This window comes from Procambarus clarkii, chromosome 64 (assembly GCF_040958095.1).
Source record: "Procambarus clarkii isolate CNS0578487 chromosome 64, FALCON_Pclarkii_2.0, whole genome shotgun sequence".
NCBI classification, from domain to species: domain Eukaryota; kingdom Metazoa; phylum Arthropoda; class Malacostraca; order Decapoda; family Cambaridae; genus Procambarus; species Procambarus clarkii.
Genome location: NC_091213.1, coordinates 8,733,287 through 8,752,612, shown reverse-complemented (window position 1 = coordinate 8,752,612; position 19,326 = coordinate 8,733,287). Strand labels below are relative to the sequence as shown.

General features: G+C 37.7%; 2 protein-coding genes and 1 long non-coding RNA gene across 8 annotated transcripts in view; 2 read left to right on the top strand and 1 right to left on the bottom strand.

The window, feature by feature from the left end:
* The window catches only part of Rbsn-5 (Rabenosyn-5), a 21,816-nt gene extending 8,732 nt beyond the window's left edge, over window positions 1-13,084 (bottom strand). For 2 of the 6 annotated variants that reach the window (XR_006774182.2, XM_045759882.2), the window contains exons 1-10: window positions 13,039-13,084; window positions 10,940-11,118; window positions 9,447-9,587; window positions 8,752-8,892; window positions 7,820-7,981; window positions 7,002-7,213; window positions 6,458-6,597; window positions 3,860-4,150; window positions 3,268-3,448; window positions 989-1,101 (exon numbers count right to left, since the gene is read on the bottom strand). Coding sequence is in view for 5 of the 6 variants with exons in the window: in XM_045759882.2 (XP_045615838.2) it covers window positions 989-1,101; window positions 3,268-3,448; window positions 3,860-4,150; window positions 6,458-6,597; window positions 7,002-7,213; window positions 7,820-7,981; window positions 8,752-8,892; window positions 9,447-9,587; window positions 10,940-11,096 (1,538 nt within the window). In the remaining variant the exon portion in view is untranslated. The other 4 variants (XM_069309154.1, XM_069309155.1, XM_069309157.1 and 1 more) reach the window with 4 other exon arrangements.
* LOC138354719 (uncharacterized) overlaps window positions 1-19,326 on the top strand; it is a 590,624-nt gene that overhangs the window by 224,580 nt on the left and 346,718 nt on the right. The gene's annotated exons all lie outside the window — the stretch shown is intronic.
* Window positions 10,509-19,326, top strand: ND-B17.2 (NADH dehydrogenase (ubiquinone) B17.2 subunit). The gene is given in 6 exon segments (XM_045759884.2): window positions 10,509-10,543; window positions 14,873-15,217; window positions 16,699-16,729; window positions 16,731-16,782; window positions 17,023-17,138; window positions 18,394-19,326. Coding segments are annotated over 6 exon segments (693 nt in total). The 5' UTR covers window positions 10,509-10,523; the 3' UTR covers window positions 18,523-19,326.

Genomic DNA, 19,326 nt, shown 5'->3' with positions numbered 1-19,326 from the left:
TAGTCTAAAGCTATACTCCACGGACCCAGCAGTGTCTTGACATAGCCACCACCTGCATTCTACAGCCTCCCATTATGACAACTCTGGCATGCCATACAACAAGCTACTGTAACCATTATATCAAATATATATATAATGTTGAGCAATGTTTACTGTCCTACCTGTCCCAGTTACAAAAGAGCTTAGACATCCTCTTCACTAGTCAAATCATCTACAGTGCACTTCCATAACTAGAGACTATTTTATTAAAAAAAAGTCACAATGTAATAGATGTATTGTATTCTGTTATGTAGTAATTGTAATAACTGTAAAAATTATAATAAGTGTCAATAAATCTAAGAATTAACTGGTCAGTTTACTTCTGCCATATATTTCCACATCTGTCTCCAGTTCCTCCATCATTTGTCTCACAAAATAAAGCACATCAGTCATCAGTTTTACAAGGTTAAAACAAGCGTACCAAACGCTCCCAACTCTTATCAGTATCAAAACCATGCACGGCAGCATTGGCCAGTTGGGCCCAGGTCCAAGTACAAGGGGGAATTGGAGGGATACCTCGGGTTATTGTTCAAGGCCAATCAAAGAGTCGGGATTCACATATGCTTATTTTAAGTTTTTCCGGCAACAGCACTTATGCGGTGTTGCGGGGTTGAGACTTGTATGTGGCTCCCAACACCTACAAACTACACTACACTACACACAGAAATCACAATAGCGTGACGCATCAAATGAACAAATCCACAAGGGCCGTGACAAGGATTCGAACAAATTTTCACACCATCAAACTTTTCAAACTTACAAACTATCAGGGGCCCTGGATCACAAATTGTTTTTAGGGCCTTTATACCATAAAGGAACTAAAAATTCCTGCCTAGCCCATGCCTTAGTCACCGTATCAATATCCAAATTCACAAGAGCAAAAATGGTCAGGAAGAAGTCATGCTCCACTTGAATTACGACTATGGTGAGTAATAACAACACTACTCACCTAGCTTGTTTGATATAATTCCTAATAATATTCATCTGTTGGATCATGGGCTCATCCGTCTCGGTTACGTTGTGAGCTGAAGAATTGGCTCCCCAGCCTGTGTCAACCAGTACCTGTTTGGAACAAGTCACTGTTTTAAAAATTCACATCAAGATGAAAGGAAAATTTAATGTGTGCTATAATCAGAACTATATATGATTAGAATAACCCAACCCACACATATGAAATTAAATTAAACTAATTTTCAAATCCAGAGTATACTCTCTCTATAGCAAAATTTGACCAAAACCTGAAATGTACATTTACCAAAATCTACCCAAATCCTTGTACTCTATAATTATGTAAATTAGGTAAATAAAATATTTTCCTACAGTATTATTGGTAATGAAAATGGAACATTCTTACACATAATTAAATATTGGAAATACTGTAATTTCATGTGTGTGTGTGTGTGTGTGTGTGGGCTGGCTTATTTGTTTTTTCCACATTATTGGTACATTCTCTGCACACGATCAGAACATCACACCTAAACAAAAAATGAATGCCGTAAAATGTAAATTATTTGTCAGCTAAGGGTGACGCAAATATTTTTTTTTTACCACTTGTATATTTTCTAACAATCTGCAAAGTATTTTCTGTAGTATTTACAATATTGTATTTCTCAGTAAAATGAGAACAAATTTAAATAATAAAATCTTTCCTCACTATTTGATGCTGAAAACAAGTCACTCTTGACCCCTTTAGACTAACATCATATAATTATATTTTAGTCATAAATACTGAAACACAATGTGGAATCATGAGACACACTTTTAGTATCATTTCTCATTTATTAATTAGGAATAGCAGTCGAGACCAATTATATATATTAAAAAAAAATTTCTTGTACGCTAGTTATTTCAGAAAACTTTTCCTGGCTTTAAAACTGTCTATGGGTTGAAAATGAAATTGAAATAAGTTTATTGAGGTAAAATACACACAAAGGGATGAGGTAGCTCAAGCTATTCTCACCCCGTTCAGTACATCGTGTTAATACATACATAGACACACATCACAAGCAATAAACGTATTACCGAAGTCTATGGGTTCATCTTATGGTTTCCTATAGCTAGGGACAGGAAGCCTGGTAGGCCTATTGATGTCCCCTACCCCTCCCTTCCCCCCGGTCAAATACTGACCTTCCCCAGGAGGCAACCCACAACAGATGCCCAATTCCTGGGTACCTATTTACTGCTAGGTGAACAGGGGTATCAGGTTCCAAGAAACAAGCCCAGCCGCAGGTCATCTGCCTGGGAGACCAAGCAAGGGATCCTCAGGTTGCGAGCCAAGAACGTAGAGCACTGCACTTCAGGCCCCGTATAAATGAATATATTAGTATAGTACAGTATATTAATATATCCAATATATTGCCATTAACCCCTAAACTGCTCCTGTTGCCCTCTAGTAATAACAATGCTCCTGTCACCTGTGGAAATCATTTGACACTTTATGGGCTATTCATGCCTGTGCCATCTCCTGGTTGGTATAATCAATCAATCATTTGACACTAGAAATCTCTGGCAATCATTTGCCATATTGGGAAAAATTCTGAAAGCCCTAATTGCCTTTTTGCACAATATTACAAAATACTGGCACCATGGTCGAGGGAGCCGGTCGGCCGAGCGGACAGCACGCTGGACTTGTGATCCTGTGGTCCTGGGTTCTATCCCAGGCGCCGGCGAGAAACAATGGGCAGAGTTTCTTTCACCCTATGCCTCTGTTACCGAGCAGTAAAATAGGTACCTGGGTGTTAGTCAGCTGTCGCGGACTGCTTCCTGGGGGTGGAGGCCTGGTCGAGGACCGGGCAGCGGGGACACTAAAGCCCCGAAATCATCTCAAGATAACCTGAAGAAGATGGTAGGTGCTTCACCATCCATTTACTGATGCCTATGTTCAGCACCATTGTCAAACAAAATTTCAAGGATTTTCATGGACCATGATAATATTAATGAGGAGAAATCTATTACAAATAGTTGATTTGAAAATTAATTCTCAGAATTTGATGTTTTTGACATTTCTTCACCTCACTACAGCCAAACTAAAATTATTAGATTCTTTTTCCAGACATCAGAAAGAGAAGTTTTAAATATAAAAAGGAGAAAGAATTTTGTTTTATGTGCACCAGGAAATCTACCTAAAAAATGGTGTGCAGTTTGAGGGGTCAATGCCATAATGTTAAGCTCTTCATTAAAGTTTTGATAAATTAATTTAATCCATTTATTACTTTTAAAGCTACTTACTTCCTCTTGGCGTTTCTTAAGACTGGCAAAAGACGGAGGCGTGACGCTACTGGAGCGTGACGGTGTGGAGCGTGGCGAGTCTCTCGAGTCTCTGTCACGGCGTCGTAAGATCTCGGCAGCATGCTCCTCAGCTTTGCGTAATGCTTCCTTCTCTGCTGCTAATCGTGCTTCAGCTTCAAATCTGTCATTATTATATTAACGCTATGTATCAACCTGCCTTCAATCTCATCCTGATTAACAATTTACCTATCCCACATGAAAAATTTAAACACTCTTTACTTCAGTAATTTACTTTTTCTAACTCAGTACATTGTGGCTACCATATCTAATAATGCAAAAAGCTTTCACTGAGACATTCCAAATTCACTTTTTCAGATTGCTTCCTTTCATTTTAATAGCTTTGATAACATTTAGAGATGAATGATAAAATGTATAAGATACATGAAAAGCATATATGAATATCAACTACTAAACTGAAAACTCATATTTCCTGCTGATAAGTGCAGCATTGGTTATTAAAATAAATGCTAAAAGATCACCGAATGCATAATGAATGAATAAAATGCCATGTTTAAAAGATTCATTAACTGACCTCCTCCTCTCTTGCAGTTCCTTCAACTCCTGGTGGCTGGGAAGCTTGGGTAGGCTAAGAATACGCTCTTTAAGAAATCCTGTTGCGGTTGATTGTATCCTGCGTTGAAGAAGCTCTTGTCGTGGGCCTGGAGGAGGTACGTTGCTCACAGCTGCATCTGTCACATCTTGCCCTGTGGTGCTACCAAGAGTCCGCACACGCTGGGCCATGGAGTTGAGACTGTCACCTTTCTTAAGAATCTTGATCCTCAGCTCCTCGGCATCCCGTAGGCTGTATGTAGTTTCACCACATCTGAAATTGTATGTTCTGCATTGATAGCTTGTGAGGTGTGCCTGTCTTACGAGGATATTTGGAAGATATATCCTCCAAAGGATACCTGATCAACCAGGCTGTGACTCGTACGTTAGGCTGCGAGCAGCCGCGTCCAACAGCCTGGTTGATCAGTCCGGCAACCAGGAGGCCTGGTCGACGACCAGGCCGCGGGGACGCTAAGCCCCGGAAGCACCTCAAGGTAACCTCAAGGTAAGGTATATACATCTTAGCATTCTCAGTAGTCATATGCTTATTCTGATCTGTTTAAAGATGGTCCAGATTTAAACCTTTATTCAAGCATTGTACACACAAGGCATACAGACTGAGTGAACTCTGTACAGGTGTCAGTACAGAACTACCACAAGGTGAGGTACAAGGAGACCCATCTAGATAGCTGGTGGGTCGTATGTAGAAAAGGAGCTAAGCACCCTGAAAGCACCCTAATTGATGACACTACAGATGCTGAAGATGAGGTATTCAAAAGTGCAAAAAATAATACTTACTATTACTGCATTAATAAAGGAACAATCTACAAGATAAGGATGAAGTCAAAATAATTGTTGACGTTCAGATGGGTCTACCTTAAAGATAAAAGCACAGTAATAACATTTTAATTTCAGTCATTCATCCCCATTGTAAGACAGAAGGTGTTCAACGAAGACATCAATCTTAATAACTGCATAAAGTCTCTGCTTGCAAAAATGAGACTAATGTACATAATAAATATTGAGGTTAATTTCTCTAACCAGTACCACTTATTCAACAAAGATGGTCTCCACTAAAATGAAGTAGGGATGGCTAGTTTCAACAGGCTCGTGCCACTTCCCACAAACAATGCATTGCATCCAGGATTGCCCATCGAGCCCTTGTACACTCAACAGGTTGTTGTAAATATGGCATCCAAAAATATTTTGTAACATTAAAATTCACAAATGAATTAAAGGTGATTCATTGCTGTCCAGGAAAGGGAGTTAAGAGCAGTTAATTCATGCCATAATCATAAAGCTGAATATGGTATAAGGCACACGTGTAGGGCTCACAGTAACCCTCTCCACCATCCACACTTGGTATGTGGTGCAGTTATGTAGTACACCAGTTATGTGGTATACCACATATCTGCATAATATGTGACTAACTGTATGGCACACTTACATGCTTTTATAAAGGCATCACTGCCCATTCTTTACTTACATGGTTCATCATAGTGCACTTAAAAAATAGTTGGACACATCTCCTTTCACCTGTGCCTCTATTCACCTAGGAGTAAACAGGTACCTGGGATTTATGAAACAGTTGAAGGTTACAGGGGGCCTCGTAGCCTGGTGGATAGCGCGCAGGACTCGTAATTCTGTGGCGCGGGTTCGATTCCCGCACGAGGCAGAAACAAATGGGCAAAGTTTCTTTCACCCTGAATGCCCCTGTTACCTAGCAGTAAATAGGTACCTGGGAGTTAGTCAGCTGTCACGGGCTGCTTCCTGGGGGTGGAGGCCTGGTCGAGGACCGGGCCGCGGGGACACTAAAGCCTCGAAATCATCTTAAGATAACCTTAAGAAGATACATTCTGGAGAAAACCCGTACAACATCCATTTAATGGGGCACCACTAAATCCAGGGTTGTTAAATTGTTGGTAACTTTTTAGTGATATTCAGGGGGACAAGCAGGCTAGATGGTGGGCGGGCTGGATGCTATGCCACATCAAACCCAATAGTAGCCTCCAGTTCAATACCCGCCAGAATGTTTAACTCAATAACGTCTGCATTCCAGGTTTGACGGTCAATGACTTGGTAAATAAGTCTCCAGTTACTGATCTCAAATTCAGCTATTAGAACCGGCATAACAATCAACCAGACATTCTTATATTGAGTGCATACTCTCATTGAACCTATGGGGGACCTTGATATAAACCTAGGCATGGCTTCCTGTTCTTAACAATGTGCATTATTATATCAGAGAGACTAATTTTTTGAGTACATCTGAAGTAATCACACACTCTCTTAGTAACCTACACAATGTTTGTGTGGGGGATGAGAGTATAGGTAGTACAGTAACTGCAGGTGATCATCGCAGGTAACCAGTTTACAAAGAACTGGTCTGCAGACTCGTGCAACCGTTGTACAGGTACTATACTTTCTCCAGTCACAACCCAAGAAATTGAGTAGCATCACAAAGCTTCCTGCTCAATAGTGGTTTGGAATATATATACAGTAATTTCCACTACATATGTTAAGCCCTTACCTTAACCACTAGAGTATTTCATAGTTCCAACAACACATGTCGTTACCTTACCTTAACGACTCTGCCATATGTATAAACTGTGGCAAAAGGCTCTCAATTTGAGATCTATATTCCATCAATTTTTCATAGTAGAGGGAAAGTGTTGGCTTTGACATGCGCTGCTCTACTTGGCTGTCTCTGGCTTGAAGGCGCTGCCAATGAAAGGAATGTAAGATAGTGAATGCATCGAGAGGATTCAATGAGGGGTATCCTCAATGTAAGTTAATATTTAAACTATGTCAACCTATTATCTATAACTGCAATTCTATTATTAATCCAGCCTACATAAATGGAATGGTAACGACATAATGACAATAACTATTACCTGTGTTAGCAAAACGAGTGAAAATATAGATTCCTCTATAACACAAGAAATGTTTTAAATTAAAATAATCATCAAGAATACAATAAAATTGTGTTGCATGTCAACACAAGAATACAATAAAATATACGAAACAATATAGCACAATGAAATGCAAGTTTAAAATAGTATTCGAATTAGTTTTATGTTGGCAAGAACCAATCCAAATATAACACATGGGATGAATGTTCCTACCGTCATACAGTGCGCGCAAGTACGAAAATGTTGTTCTGCTGTCATAGAATCCATCACAGAGAGTAGGGAATTAAGGGAGCCCTGTGAACCAGAACGACGGAGACCCGAGATGCCCGAGAGGAGAGAAGACATACCCGAGCCTGCCCCACTGCTAATACTCAACGCTGACATTGCGTCTTGGCTCCCTTGGTGAACTGGACTTACAAGCTTTCCTAAAATAAATTAAATAAACTAAATCAATTTTATATATATACTGTGTATATATATAAAATTATGTAGATAGTATATGTAGGGGTACAATCTCTGGTGCAATTGCAGGGACCCACATCCTCGAAGAAGAAAACAAAGAGCATTCAGAGAAGACCTTGTGGATTCTCACTGAACACTTTAAATCTTTTCTTCTCCTACCCCTACCTCATTGCACAGTATATATATAAATACAGTAATATATATTTACAGTATATATATATATATATATAATATATTTACCATAATCTGTTTACTCTATATGTACTATTTATTCTCTTTCTAGTTTTACTTATTTATGTCCTGTTAAGACTGTGGTGTATTTCAAGTGCACAGTACTTCAGATTAGTAATCCACTTCAATGGCTAAAAGCTCATCTTAATTTTCCTGCTGAAGAGAAATATTTATATATTTCAGACAATAAAGCCAACTCTAACATTTCAATTCCTTCTCTTTAAAAACTATTACTTAGTAGCATTCATATCTAACTTTTATTTAATGTAAAATAATTAGAGCTTTCCCAAGATATTGCAATTTGTGCCCAAAATGACTCAAAGAATCGAAAAACTTACTTGCATAATCAAATGTGAGAAAATGGGAACATTCGTCACACATGATGCCTCCACACAGCCGGCAATGGTGGCGGCGACGAGCCAGGTTGAATGAACGAGCGCAAAATGGACATAGTGGTACATCCTTGTCCTCTGCCCACATGACAATGTTGCGCTCGTGAGCTGTAACGGTCATTAACTCTAGTCTATAATAGAACATTTCATGGGGTTCGTTGACTGGTGCAGCATTAGGGGCAATACTGCAGATTAGCTATAAACCTTTTGCATTGATCTCAAATTATCACTTTTTTTTTTTATACATGACGTAGGGCAAAGCAACAGAAGCAATCTCTAAATTAAATTTACTGCATCAGTTTTGATTTGTAATTTGTATCAGAAGTTGTATCATTAAAGATAATTGTATTACTGTATATCAGAACATACTGCTGAACTCTAAATAGTTTCTCAGTAGGTCCAATAAGAAATGTTACAGTAAAATAGAAGGCATTAAGTAACATGTAACATCTATATTTGAGTAGTAATAGGGTTACTGAGAAACAATACAGGAAACTGATTCTGTACATGTACAGTATGTGATACAAGTTAAAAAAAAAAAAAATATGCCATGCCTACTCAACGCGATTTCTGGTACACACACACACGCGGACATGCACACATTTGCATGCACACTCATGTGCACACATTAGAGACGTTAGAAAGAATTTTGTCAGTGTCAGAGTAGTTAACAAATGGAATGCACTAGGCAGTGATGTGATGGAGGCTGACTCCATACACAGTTTCAAATGTAGTTATGATAGAGCCCAGTAGACTCAGAAACCTGTATACCAGTTGATTGACAGGACCAAAAAGCCAGAGCTCAACCCCCGTAAGCACACTCACGTGCACACATACCCACACACAATAGCACGCATGTACATAAACACGTTACTCACCTTTTCTTTTCACTGGGTCATTCGGCAAATCTTTAAGCAGTTTGTCTAATCTGATGAGTAATTTGTTGGTCTCTGCAACAAAGGAGTCTATTCTTGCACTTCTTATCTTTTTGAAAAGGGCCGTGTGACTCCTCGAAGGTCCTGTTGAAAGAATGTTGTTCTATTTCGCCAGTAATATGTACACTGTACTGTACTGCAAATGCCAACATATAGACTTCTCCATGCATCCCAATTCATGTCTAGCCATAATGAATTTCTCCAAGGGGCATCAAACATTTCGTCACATATTCCCTTACTTAATAATTTAATATTCTCCAGTCTTATACTTCCTCATCTATCAAATATTTGATCATATCTTTATGTATTTAATGAACTCGAGGCAGAGTCGCCGGTAAGCAGTACAGTATTATGAAATTAACATGCTACAAATGTTTAATGCTTCAGCAATGGAAAAATCCCTAAGAGTCATCCTCTTCCTCTCTGATAAATAATGAATATTCACCCTTTTAATTACCTATTACATAAGTAATATTATACAACCAAACCTCTTATCAATCACAAATTTATACCTCCCTTCCCTCATGTCTCCAATGACCACAGAAATGTAATGTATTTGTAATTTCAAGATACACAACAATACAAGTTCCCGTTAAATTCTGACATTCAGTACTACACGAATCAAGTCTGAAAAGTACCCAAAGGTGGAGGATCCCAGTTCCACGGGTTGTTTGGTTCATACTCCACTGTGTCGCCATCAAAGGGAGTGCGAACTTTTGATGATACAAAGTCTGGCTCATCCTCATTAAGTAGTTTTTTCTTTGCCTTGTTTAAGAAGCCTGTAAAAGAGGTTTACTCAGTAAGAAATTATGAGATAAAGACTTATGGTCAAACATCAAGATAGTTCACATAGCAAGGACACTGGATCAGAGATTGACAAATTTGTAGCAGCAATGTAAGAAATTAAACAAAAGTTAAAGATGATGTGATCTGATGGAGAAGTGTGTAAGAGAATGTCTGGCAGCATTTTTACAGAAGATGTAAAGTGGAATCTCAATTCAATGAGCCTCGATTTGGTGAATCCCCAGTTGTAACACTTTTCATGCCAGATTTACCTGCCCAATTTGACAATGTCAGATTTACTCACCCAATTTGACTAACAACTCGCCCAACACACACCAAAACTACGACGTTGGTACAACGTTCGAACAAGTTTTAACACCTCCTAACCAGTTATAACAACCAATATAGCAAGTTGTAATGTTCTAATATGTCATAAACACGTTAAGCCAAGAAGTAACAACTTTATTACAAGTTGTAACAAGCGGAAAATAGAGACAGTTTCGGTTTGTGTTTCCAGGGAAGAGCTCGCTGAGGCAGGGAATGTGTGGATTTGCTTAGGATGTTGGGACCAAGTTCATGGAGGGGGTGAAGATTACAAGAAATAGTTGAGCCTTGGTAAAGCCACTGAATATATTAAAAACCAAATTCTACGGCTCATTTCTTTCCAGTTGCAGAGACTTTTGTTCAGAAAAATATAGGCCCCATAGAAACACTGTACAGTACAGTTACAGTATAAAAACACTGTAACATTGTAACTGTAACACGCCTCTCACACTGTGAGAGGAGTGGATGACAGCACATAGGATGACTAAGCATTAGATACGCGGTCGTAATGAGAGATAACTGAACGAGATGAATTGGTGCTCTTTGTGGAGGATGAAATATCACATGCAAGGCTACAGTGACAGTGTCTGTGGATATGATAAAGTTGGATGCAGGAGGAAGGAGAGATGTGAGAGTGACAAGTCACCATATATGTTTGATATTTACTCTGGGAAATAGTGTATGAAGGTACATGAGATAGTGAACAATATTATTTTAATAATTTTATTATCATCATTATTTACCAATATATTGTGAATTGATAGCAGAAAATTATTAAAAATGGTTTCCTCACCATTAAAATCAGAATTCAGCAAAGCCTTAGAAAAGGAGTAACTTTTGACATAGCATAATCAACGCTTTTCACCCCAAAGCAGCCACGTCGACTAGAATTCAAGGATCACAATTAATAGATTTACTAGTTATGAAAATGGTCTCGGTTTATTTATTTTACACAACAAAACAACTCCATTACAAGATTACACTAAACAGACTCGGTAGCTCGAAGAGCGCAGAGAGTGCTTGCCTTTGAGTGACTGGAGTACAGCCTTATCTTCAGATTCATGCTGCTCCTCGAAGTGAGCCTGGAGCTGTGTGATGGAGGTGAGGTCTTGGAGACATAACGGACACAAGAAACCTTCCAGCACCTCCCCATCTTGGGTCCCACTATAGGCACCGCTCATGCCAATTCACAAGATGCAAACTCTGAAATAAGGAGAAAATGAATGAATGAAATATCTACTTTTTATACAAATTATTACAAAATTTACCATACTTAAAATTATCTGTTAGATTAATGACCTGCCCAAAACGCTGCGCGTACTAGTGGCTCTACAAGATTGTAAATACAGTACTATGCTATGTATTTTCACAAACCCAATGTACCTTCTTGTACAGTATATAGATAAATAAATAAATAAACAAATAAATAAATACCATGATTTTTAACATTAAAGATTTCAGAATGAAATTACTGTTAAATTTAACATACAGTAGAAGCAAAAATACAATCCTGTAAAACTAATGCCAATTTGGCTTTACATCCTGAGGAGCCTCCACAGCAGTCTCATTACGCTACCTATTTTCAATGTAATAGGCATAAAGAAAATGCTATAATACTGTACACAACTTTAACACAGCTATTATACAGACTTTCTATGTAAATTTTCTATATCAGTAGACTTTGATATTACCATTACAGTGAAATACATTTACATTCGCTGACGAGTACATACAGTACCAGCATAATAAACAATAAGTCCACGAGAACATCAGTTTTGTCGTTATTATAGTTACGGGTAATAATGGAACAAAGCCGTTTGCTCCCTGCAGGTATAGGCTTTCGGAATGAAAATAAAATCTGGAACAATATGCCAAATGACACTTAAACTGCCTATAGCAGGAAGATACAGGAGAATGATAGAGCTAGCAACACCTCGAAAGGTTGAAAAAATTCAACCTTTCTGTGACCTCAGGCAATGCTATATGCTTGAAGCATTGTATAAATCTAGGCATTGTATAAATATTGTATAACGATGCTTTACGACAGACGAAACCACAAGGTCCATTCGGCATCAGGGTTAAACCAGGAATCGAGCACCAGTGTCGTACCTACCACCGGCTGGAGGAAAACAAAGGTTTCAGTTCAAGTTAGTCTTTATCAACTCCTTCCTATCCCAAAGCACATTCTGGCCCACAACCACTGGATCCTGGGTTAAGTTCCGAGGCAACACACATTTGGACACCTTTCCTTACTTAACCTGATGCCTCTGTTCACCTAGTAGTAAACAAGTACCTGGAAGTTGGCCATTATATTTTTTATTTTGTTTTATTTAAAAGAGTTTTTGTAAAGGCACTAGCAAGCATAGTTTCAGACAGGTCCTAAATCCTAATTTTCCCTGGAATAAGACCCGTTTGCTGCTGGTTGAAGAGGCTACAGTTATGGATTGGTGCCCAGCCAATCCTCCCCGGCCAGGATACGAACCCAGGACAAAGCGCTCACGATGCGCCAGGCGAGTGTTTTACCACTGCACCACGGGGACTGCACTAGACTTCACGCTCTCAAAATGGGATATTTACCCGAGGGGCCACTATTGCTAGTGGCCTCAACGAGGACAGGAAGCCGGCAGCTTGTCAAACGTCCCCCTCATATGCCCAATATGTATATATATTGATCTAAAACAGCCATGATAATATCACATAGCTTTACCTAACAACTTCTGCCATAATAAATATGGAAGAATGATAATTAAATGGAGCGACTCGTCTCCTACAACACCACCACACAGTTGAGAGGCGGGACCAAAGAGCCACAGCTCAACCCCTCCCCCACAAGCACAACTAGGCCAGTACACCGGTCAGGTCAACAACTAAGCCTTAATCTAACCTCAAAACCCAACACCATTACCAAAACCCTTCACTAACATAACCAACCAGGGAACCCAGCCGCCCCTCTAAGATTAACCTCCCACACCTCTATGTGGCAGTTTATCCCGCCTGTGTGTGGGGTTATTTAGGAAGGGGGAGCAAATAGATCGATTCCTATCCCTGCTGCATGCACTAGAAGTTCCACAGTTGTGGTAATTGAGAGAGAGATATAAGGAATACAAGGGCAGAGCCACCCACTTTTGACAGTGCTGGAGGCAGGCCTTGCTATCAGCTGCTGCTAGAGAGCGCCGGGTTACTCTCTTCTTAGTCTTATTTATTTATATATATATATATATATATATATATATATATATATATATATATATATATATATATATATATATATAAGAAGGTACATTGGGATTGTGAGGATACATAGGATAGTAATTACAATCTTGTAAAGCCACTACTACGCGCAGAGTTTCGGGCAGAAACTATTTATTTATTTTTATTTGTTTATTTATTTATATACAAGAAGGTACATTGGGGTTAACAGAGAATATAGAAATAAAGTTGAATTAACATTCTTGTAAAGCCACTAGCATGCATAGCGTTTCAGGGCAAGTTCTTAAACTAACTGAAAATTTTAGATACATTAGGAGTAAAATCTTATTACTATTATTTATTATTTAATCTCAGTACCTGCCCGAAATGCTATGCAATTTGGTGGCTTTGCTAGAATGTAAGAACACCAATGTTATGTATTCTCATAACCCAATGTACATTTTTGTATAAATAAATAAATAATATATTTTTGGGGGAGGGGGGCGGGGGAGTAAAGAGGATGGAGAGGCATAGGTGAAGGAAAGTGTGCAATGTTAAATGGGATTCTTGTAATGTTATTTGTCTATTTTGCATTTGTGCGCCCCTTGAGGGACTTGAAGTAGAGGGGGGGTAGAACTAGCCTAAGCTACTCTATCCCTTTGAGATGTATTTATTGCTTATCTCAATAAACATACTTGAACTTGAACTTGAAGGAAAGTATGGAAGTGGGAAATACAGTGAGAGTTATGAAAGCAGGCGGGCTGTCCACCTTGCAATAATGTAATGTAAAAAAAAAAAAAATAACAAGTATAATATGTTTGACCCATTTCTCTCCCTGGCTGCTAGAGTTCATTGTTGCTGAATATTTCCTCCTTAACTCAAACAAAATTTCAAAAACTATGTCATATTATTACCTACGATTCGCCATAAATATTTTAAATAAATAGTGAATTTAAATTCAATATTTTAATGTACTTGAATGAAACATCGTAAAATTAATATATCGTTGTCAACCTAAATGATTCTTCCATATGAAGAGTTTATCATAAATAATGAAATAGTGTTTGCTCTTCCGGTGCTAAATTTCCATTACTTTTAATATATAAGCAAGCAGAGAACGTCAAAGCGACGTCATTCTAAGGTCGCCGTGGAGCAACGTTAGAATGAACGTTAATTTAACGTTGAATCAACGTCGATTCCATTAATTCGGTGTTGAATCAACGTTGATTCAACAAATTGCTGTGTGTACTACCTAAACGTTGTTGTTGTTATAGATTCAGCTACTCAGAGCAAGTTCCAAGTAGCACGGGATATGGTGAGCCCGTAGCTTACCTGGCACAGGAGCGGGGCAAGTAGCACGGGCTATGGTGAGCCCGTAGTGGACTTGCCTGTCACAGGAACGGTGCTGTTATCTATGACTCTACCTAAACGTGTTAATAAATAAATATACAAAAAAAACTACAACATTAATAGTACAAAATATGAACAACTGTCTGTAACAGTTCATTTTTTGTACGTTCAACGAAATAGTCGTTACAAGTACTTAGTACCAAACATTTAAGATAATTGAATATACACAGAATTATTGTTATATTGGAAAGGATACTGCCAGAAACGCTTTGCGTAATAGTGGCTTTAGGTATTGTATGTACTAGCTCTATCTATAAATCTATCAATTTTTGTAAAATCTCTTGTATGTATGTACCTACCTTACCTAAATAAACATTTATTTATTATTATTATTTATTATATTATTTATTTATTACAGGAACCATCGCGCCGGCGGTAAGGTTTGTTGTCCTCGATCAGCTGTGAGCTCGCCGTGTTGGGAGCTCGTATTCCTGCTGGAAGTAAGGGAAAGGAATCTTCGCCAGCAACCTTCGTGGTGCCATCAGTACAAGCCTGCACGGTGCCACCAGTACAAGCCTGCACGGTGCCATCAGTACAAGCCTGCACGGTGCCATCAGGAAGAGGAACGTTCAGTAGGCACCGCTGTGCTGCCATCGGCAGGGATAGTCATGGCTTCCTTTTTCGGTCTGGATAAGCTGGTCAAAGCGGCTCGAATTATTAAGAATCACGGTGGGATTAGGGGATCCCTGTATCAGCTCTACAGGTCAGTGAGGCTCGCTAATATTAATTGGTAATATCAACCCGATGGAAGGTGTCTCAATATCAGGTAGCGGATAGTTTCATGTTTTTAAACACAATATAAGCCACAGTCTCCGTGGTGTAGTGGTAAGACACTCGCCTGGCTTTCTGCGAGCGCTTTGTCATGGGTTCGTATCCTGGCCGGGGAAGATTTACTGGGTGCAAATCCTTAACTGTAGCCTCTGTTTAACTCGACAGTAAAATGAGTACTTGGTTGTAAAAATGATTCTTCGCAGCAAGGATCGTATTCCAGGGACCTGCCCGAAACGCTACGCGTACTAGTGGCTGTAAAAGAATGTAGCAACTCTTGTATATATCTCAAAAAAAAAAAAAAACTTATATATTTTTGCATCCTGTTTTTATGCACCTTTTTAATTTCATATATATTTTGGACACTTATTTTAAACAATATTCCATTTTTATAAATTTGAACACTTAAAAGATTTTCATCTCAAATTGGAATACTACAGTATAGCCAATTTAATATTGAAATAACGTTTTAGCTATTACTATATGTAGAGCTTGTATGCATATATTATGCCAATAATGTAAGATTATTTAAGTCATGTAACCCACCCCACTATGTATTTTGTAATTGATTTCTCTCTTAAGAATGTATGATTTTACAACATTTGAACATATGTCTGCAGTAAAGTTACTGTTAACCCTTAGACAGCGGCCTATGGAGAAATGGTCATTCCCACCTATGCACACACAAATACAAAAATTATAACAAATAATTTCTATTTTAGAATTATTAATTTGTATGCAGAATATAAGAAAAGCACAAAAATAAGTGAATATTTATAATTTTACTAGGTGGAGGCGCTCTGCAAGGCTGCGCCTGGCACTTGTCAATGCCTGGTGCCGATACTTCATGTTTTATCCTCCGATGTTTCACAGATTGTTTTATCACTTGTTTTTTCTTATTTACATCTAGAGAAAGCTTTTATATCAATATTTGCATCATACATGTAAAAACCCAGACAATAATTGTGGGTAAATCACCATATGATGATGACCACATTCCACTAGTAACATTCATGACAATAACTGCATTTGTGCCATGAAATGGTAGCAGGATTTGTTTCATGGGTCAAGGTAAACAGAAATTACAGCCACAAAGACCTTAATATCAATACAGCACTGTATTTGCATCATACATGTAAAACACACAGACAATAATTGTTTAAATCTTCATATGATAATAACTGCATTACCCTGTGAATCAATTATTGACGATAACCGCTGCCTAAGGATTAATAACGTTGATCTTTAGTTACATTACAACCAAATGTTCATATTTCCAGGAAATTTAGTTTTAATGTAAAATATGTGCAAGTGAATTTTAAGTAAAAATGCATATTAGCTAATTAGCTAATTTATTAATTTTGTAAAGTATTATGGATAAAAATGCTCCAAGTGATAAAATACTTATATTTATAGGGTTGATGACCTTAAGGATGGCACGTTAGTGGTGCAAGGATGCTCTGGGGAACAAATACTACGAAAACAAGCAGCTTACACTTGGTGAGTAGTTCCTCGTGCCCAAGTGGTTGAATGTACTTATTGTGTTGACAAGTATGAAAACAATTTAAGTTATCTTATTGTAACTGAATACACTAATAACATTTTTAATTCTTTTGGGGTATGTTGATTGGTATGTTTGCGCCATAGAGAGGCCACTCCAGACCAACAATCAGAGTACAACTCTTTAATATTAATCTCCTATGACTAATGGACGCCTACTACTAATGCCATTTGTTTTAGGTCGTGACCGATGGGTAATATATCACCCACGGTATGGTATGGATTATGACGGATCTCAGGTGACAGTCGAATGGTACGGATGGTTACACCACAAGACTGATAAGCCTCCAACTGAGGTTAGCTGAAGAGCAATTTTTATTTTATTTTCAGTGTCTGAAGTAATATGGTTGTGATGGGTATACAATAGATCCTCCAAATCTAAACCGCCATACTGCATAATAAATATACCTAAATAAATGACTGATTTTACTACAAAATTAGCCATTAGAAATTTCTATCTTTGTCAAAATTGTTTATTGCCTGTGGTGATATTTGGATATTTGTGAATAGTAATTTCCACCCGATCAAATTTTCTTAAATTTTGCTATTCTCAAATGTATATTTATTTCCTGAATGTGCATTAAATTATAACAGCCCTTTATAGTATATGATAACCTAATTCATTCATCTATGTCTACCTTGGACAGGCAGGGTAGGAAAGCTACCCTGCATTTAGTAATTTATGTAGAGGATTTAGTCAAATGACAAGTTTTTCTCTGTTCTTATTCTCTTTTCCAGGGCAATGGGTCCCCACTATTGCATCAAAGGGGGAACCCCCTATATATTTCAAGGGTTAAGTGTGTGTATGTTTGACATGTTTGTGACAGAGTAACTAGTACTGTAGTTCAACCTAGTGGTAGGGTGCTGCCATGTATGACACGATGTAGTAGTCCTAGGTTCTCTGCGATGGTGCTGTGTGTGTCAGGTATGGGGAGTGCACAGGTGTCATTGTTAATACACATCTTATTAACATTCTTTTCTTATAGCACTTTGTCTTTCCTGCAAATACCTCCCCTATCCTTTCAAAAAGGAAAATTGTGCGAAAATAATAATACTGATGATAACACTGAAAAACTCCCATTATTCATCAAAATATTCACAAATCTTTGGCTAGGAGGTAAAATAAAGTATTCTAAGAGACTTTGTAGTTTGTGTAAAGGAAACAACCTCAGTGTTAGAGGGAACTGATGAAAGCATAGTGCATGATAAATACAGTATTAAAGTCCTTGAGTATTATTATTTTGCATTTAGATGCCTTTTAATAATTATTGATGGATGTGATATACATAATACATATCAGTCAGTTTTGGTTCTCACTGATGCACTCTATAATTAAAGGATTAATTATATAGTATAGTCTTTAATGAGGTCCATGGGAATTGAATTAGGTATAGGGGTCTTGACTAAGGAATCCTCTTATTTCATGCATGACAAGCGATCACAATTGGTTTCTTTGTTAGTCTTGTCTCCAAATTCCATACTTTCCTGCTTCAGGAATTTGTATCTTGATGGGCATTCTTTAGTTGGTTAATTTGTTTTTTTACTTTTCAGGAAGCTCCAATTACTTACAGCTGGGTAAGTGAACATACAGAGAACAAAACGGGGACTGAAGAAGCATACATGCCATACACCACCACCAAGCCGAAAATTGAAGCGTGGGTTCCTCCTAAATGCCAGTAGATTAATATTTCACTTATTTTATCACTCTGAATCATAGTAAAAAAAATTGGTGTAATAATTAAGATAAGTATATTTATTAAGGTGATTCTTTAATTTGTGAGCTGTACAGTACTGCAATTCTCTTGGACACAGTTTATTTTTAATTTGAGTAAAGTTCCATTTCATGAAGCACAATTGTATTTAGAGATGGCATACTGTGCTCAGGATTTTTGGCTTATCAATAGTTATGGATGATGTATGATTTTTTTTGTCAATCTAATGTAAAACTCTTTAATTTTCTTTGTACAATTAGTTTTCATGGTCAAAGAATGTTTGATCTTCAGAAACAAACTTTTTGTTGATTAAATTTTGGTAAATTTATTCACACATCAATTGTTATTGATTCACCTCTTATTTTATTGCATTGTCATGAGAAAATATTTTAGGAATGATGCCATGTTTTTTCACACTTAAAATGGAATACCATTAGCTTGTCGAGTAAAACTGTTCAGTAGTAAGAGAGATCCCATCTTGTGACACCAGGCTTATTCCTGTAGTACTATTATAAATGTATGTGAAATGCTGTGGGTTAATGCAATATAGAATATAAATGAAAATTATATATTTTTAACACTATCCTGGCCTGAGTAGCATCACACGTCTCTCCAATTAGTTCAAAAAGGTTAAAGTACTTGTACAGCATTAAGTAAACTTATCTACTGAAATTCAAAGCCACCAAGTTGATGTCTCTCAAGTCTTTGATAATAAAGTTTTAAAGTGTAAATCACTTTGTAAATATGTATGTAACAATAAAAATATAGAGAA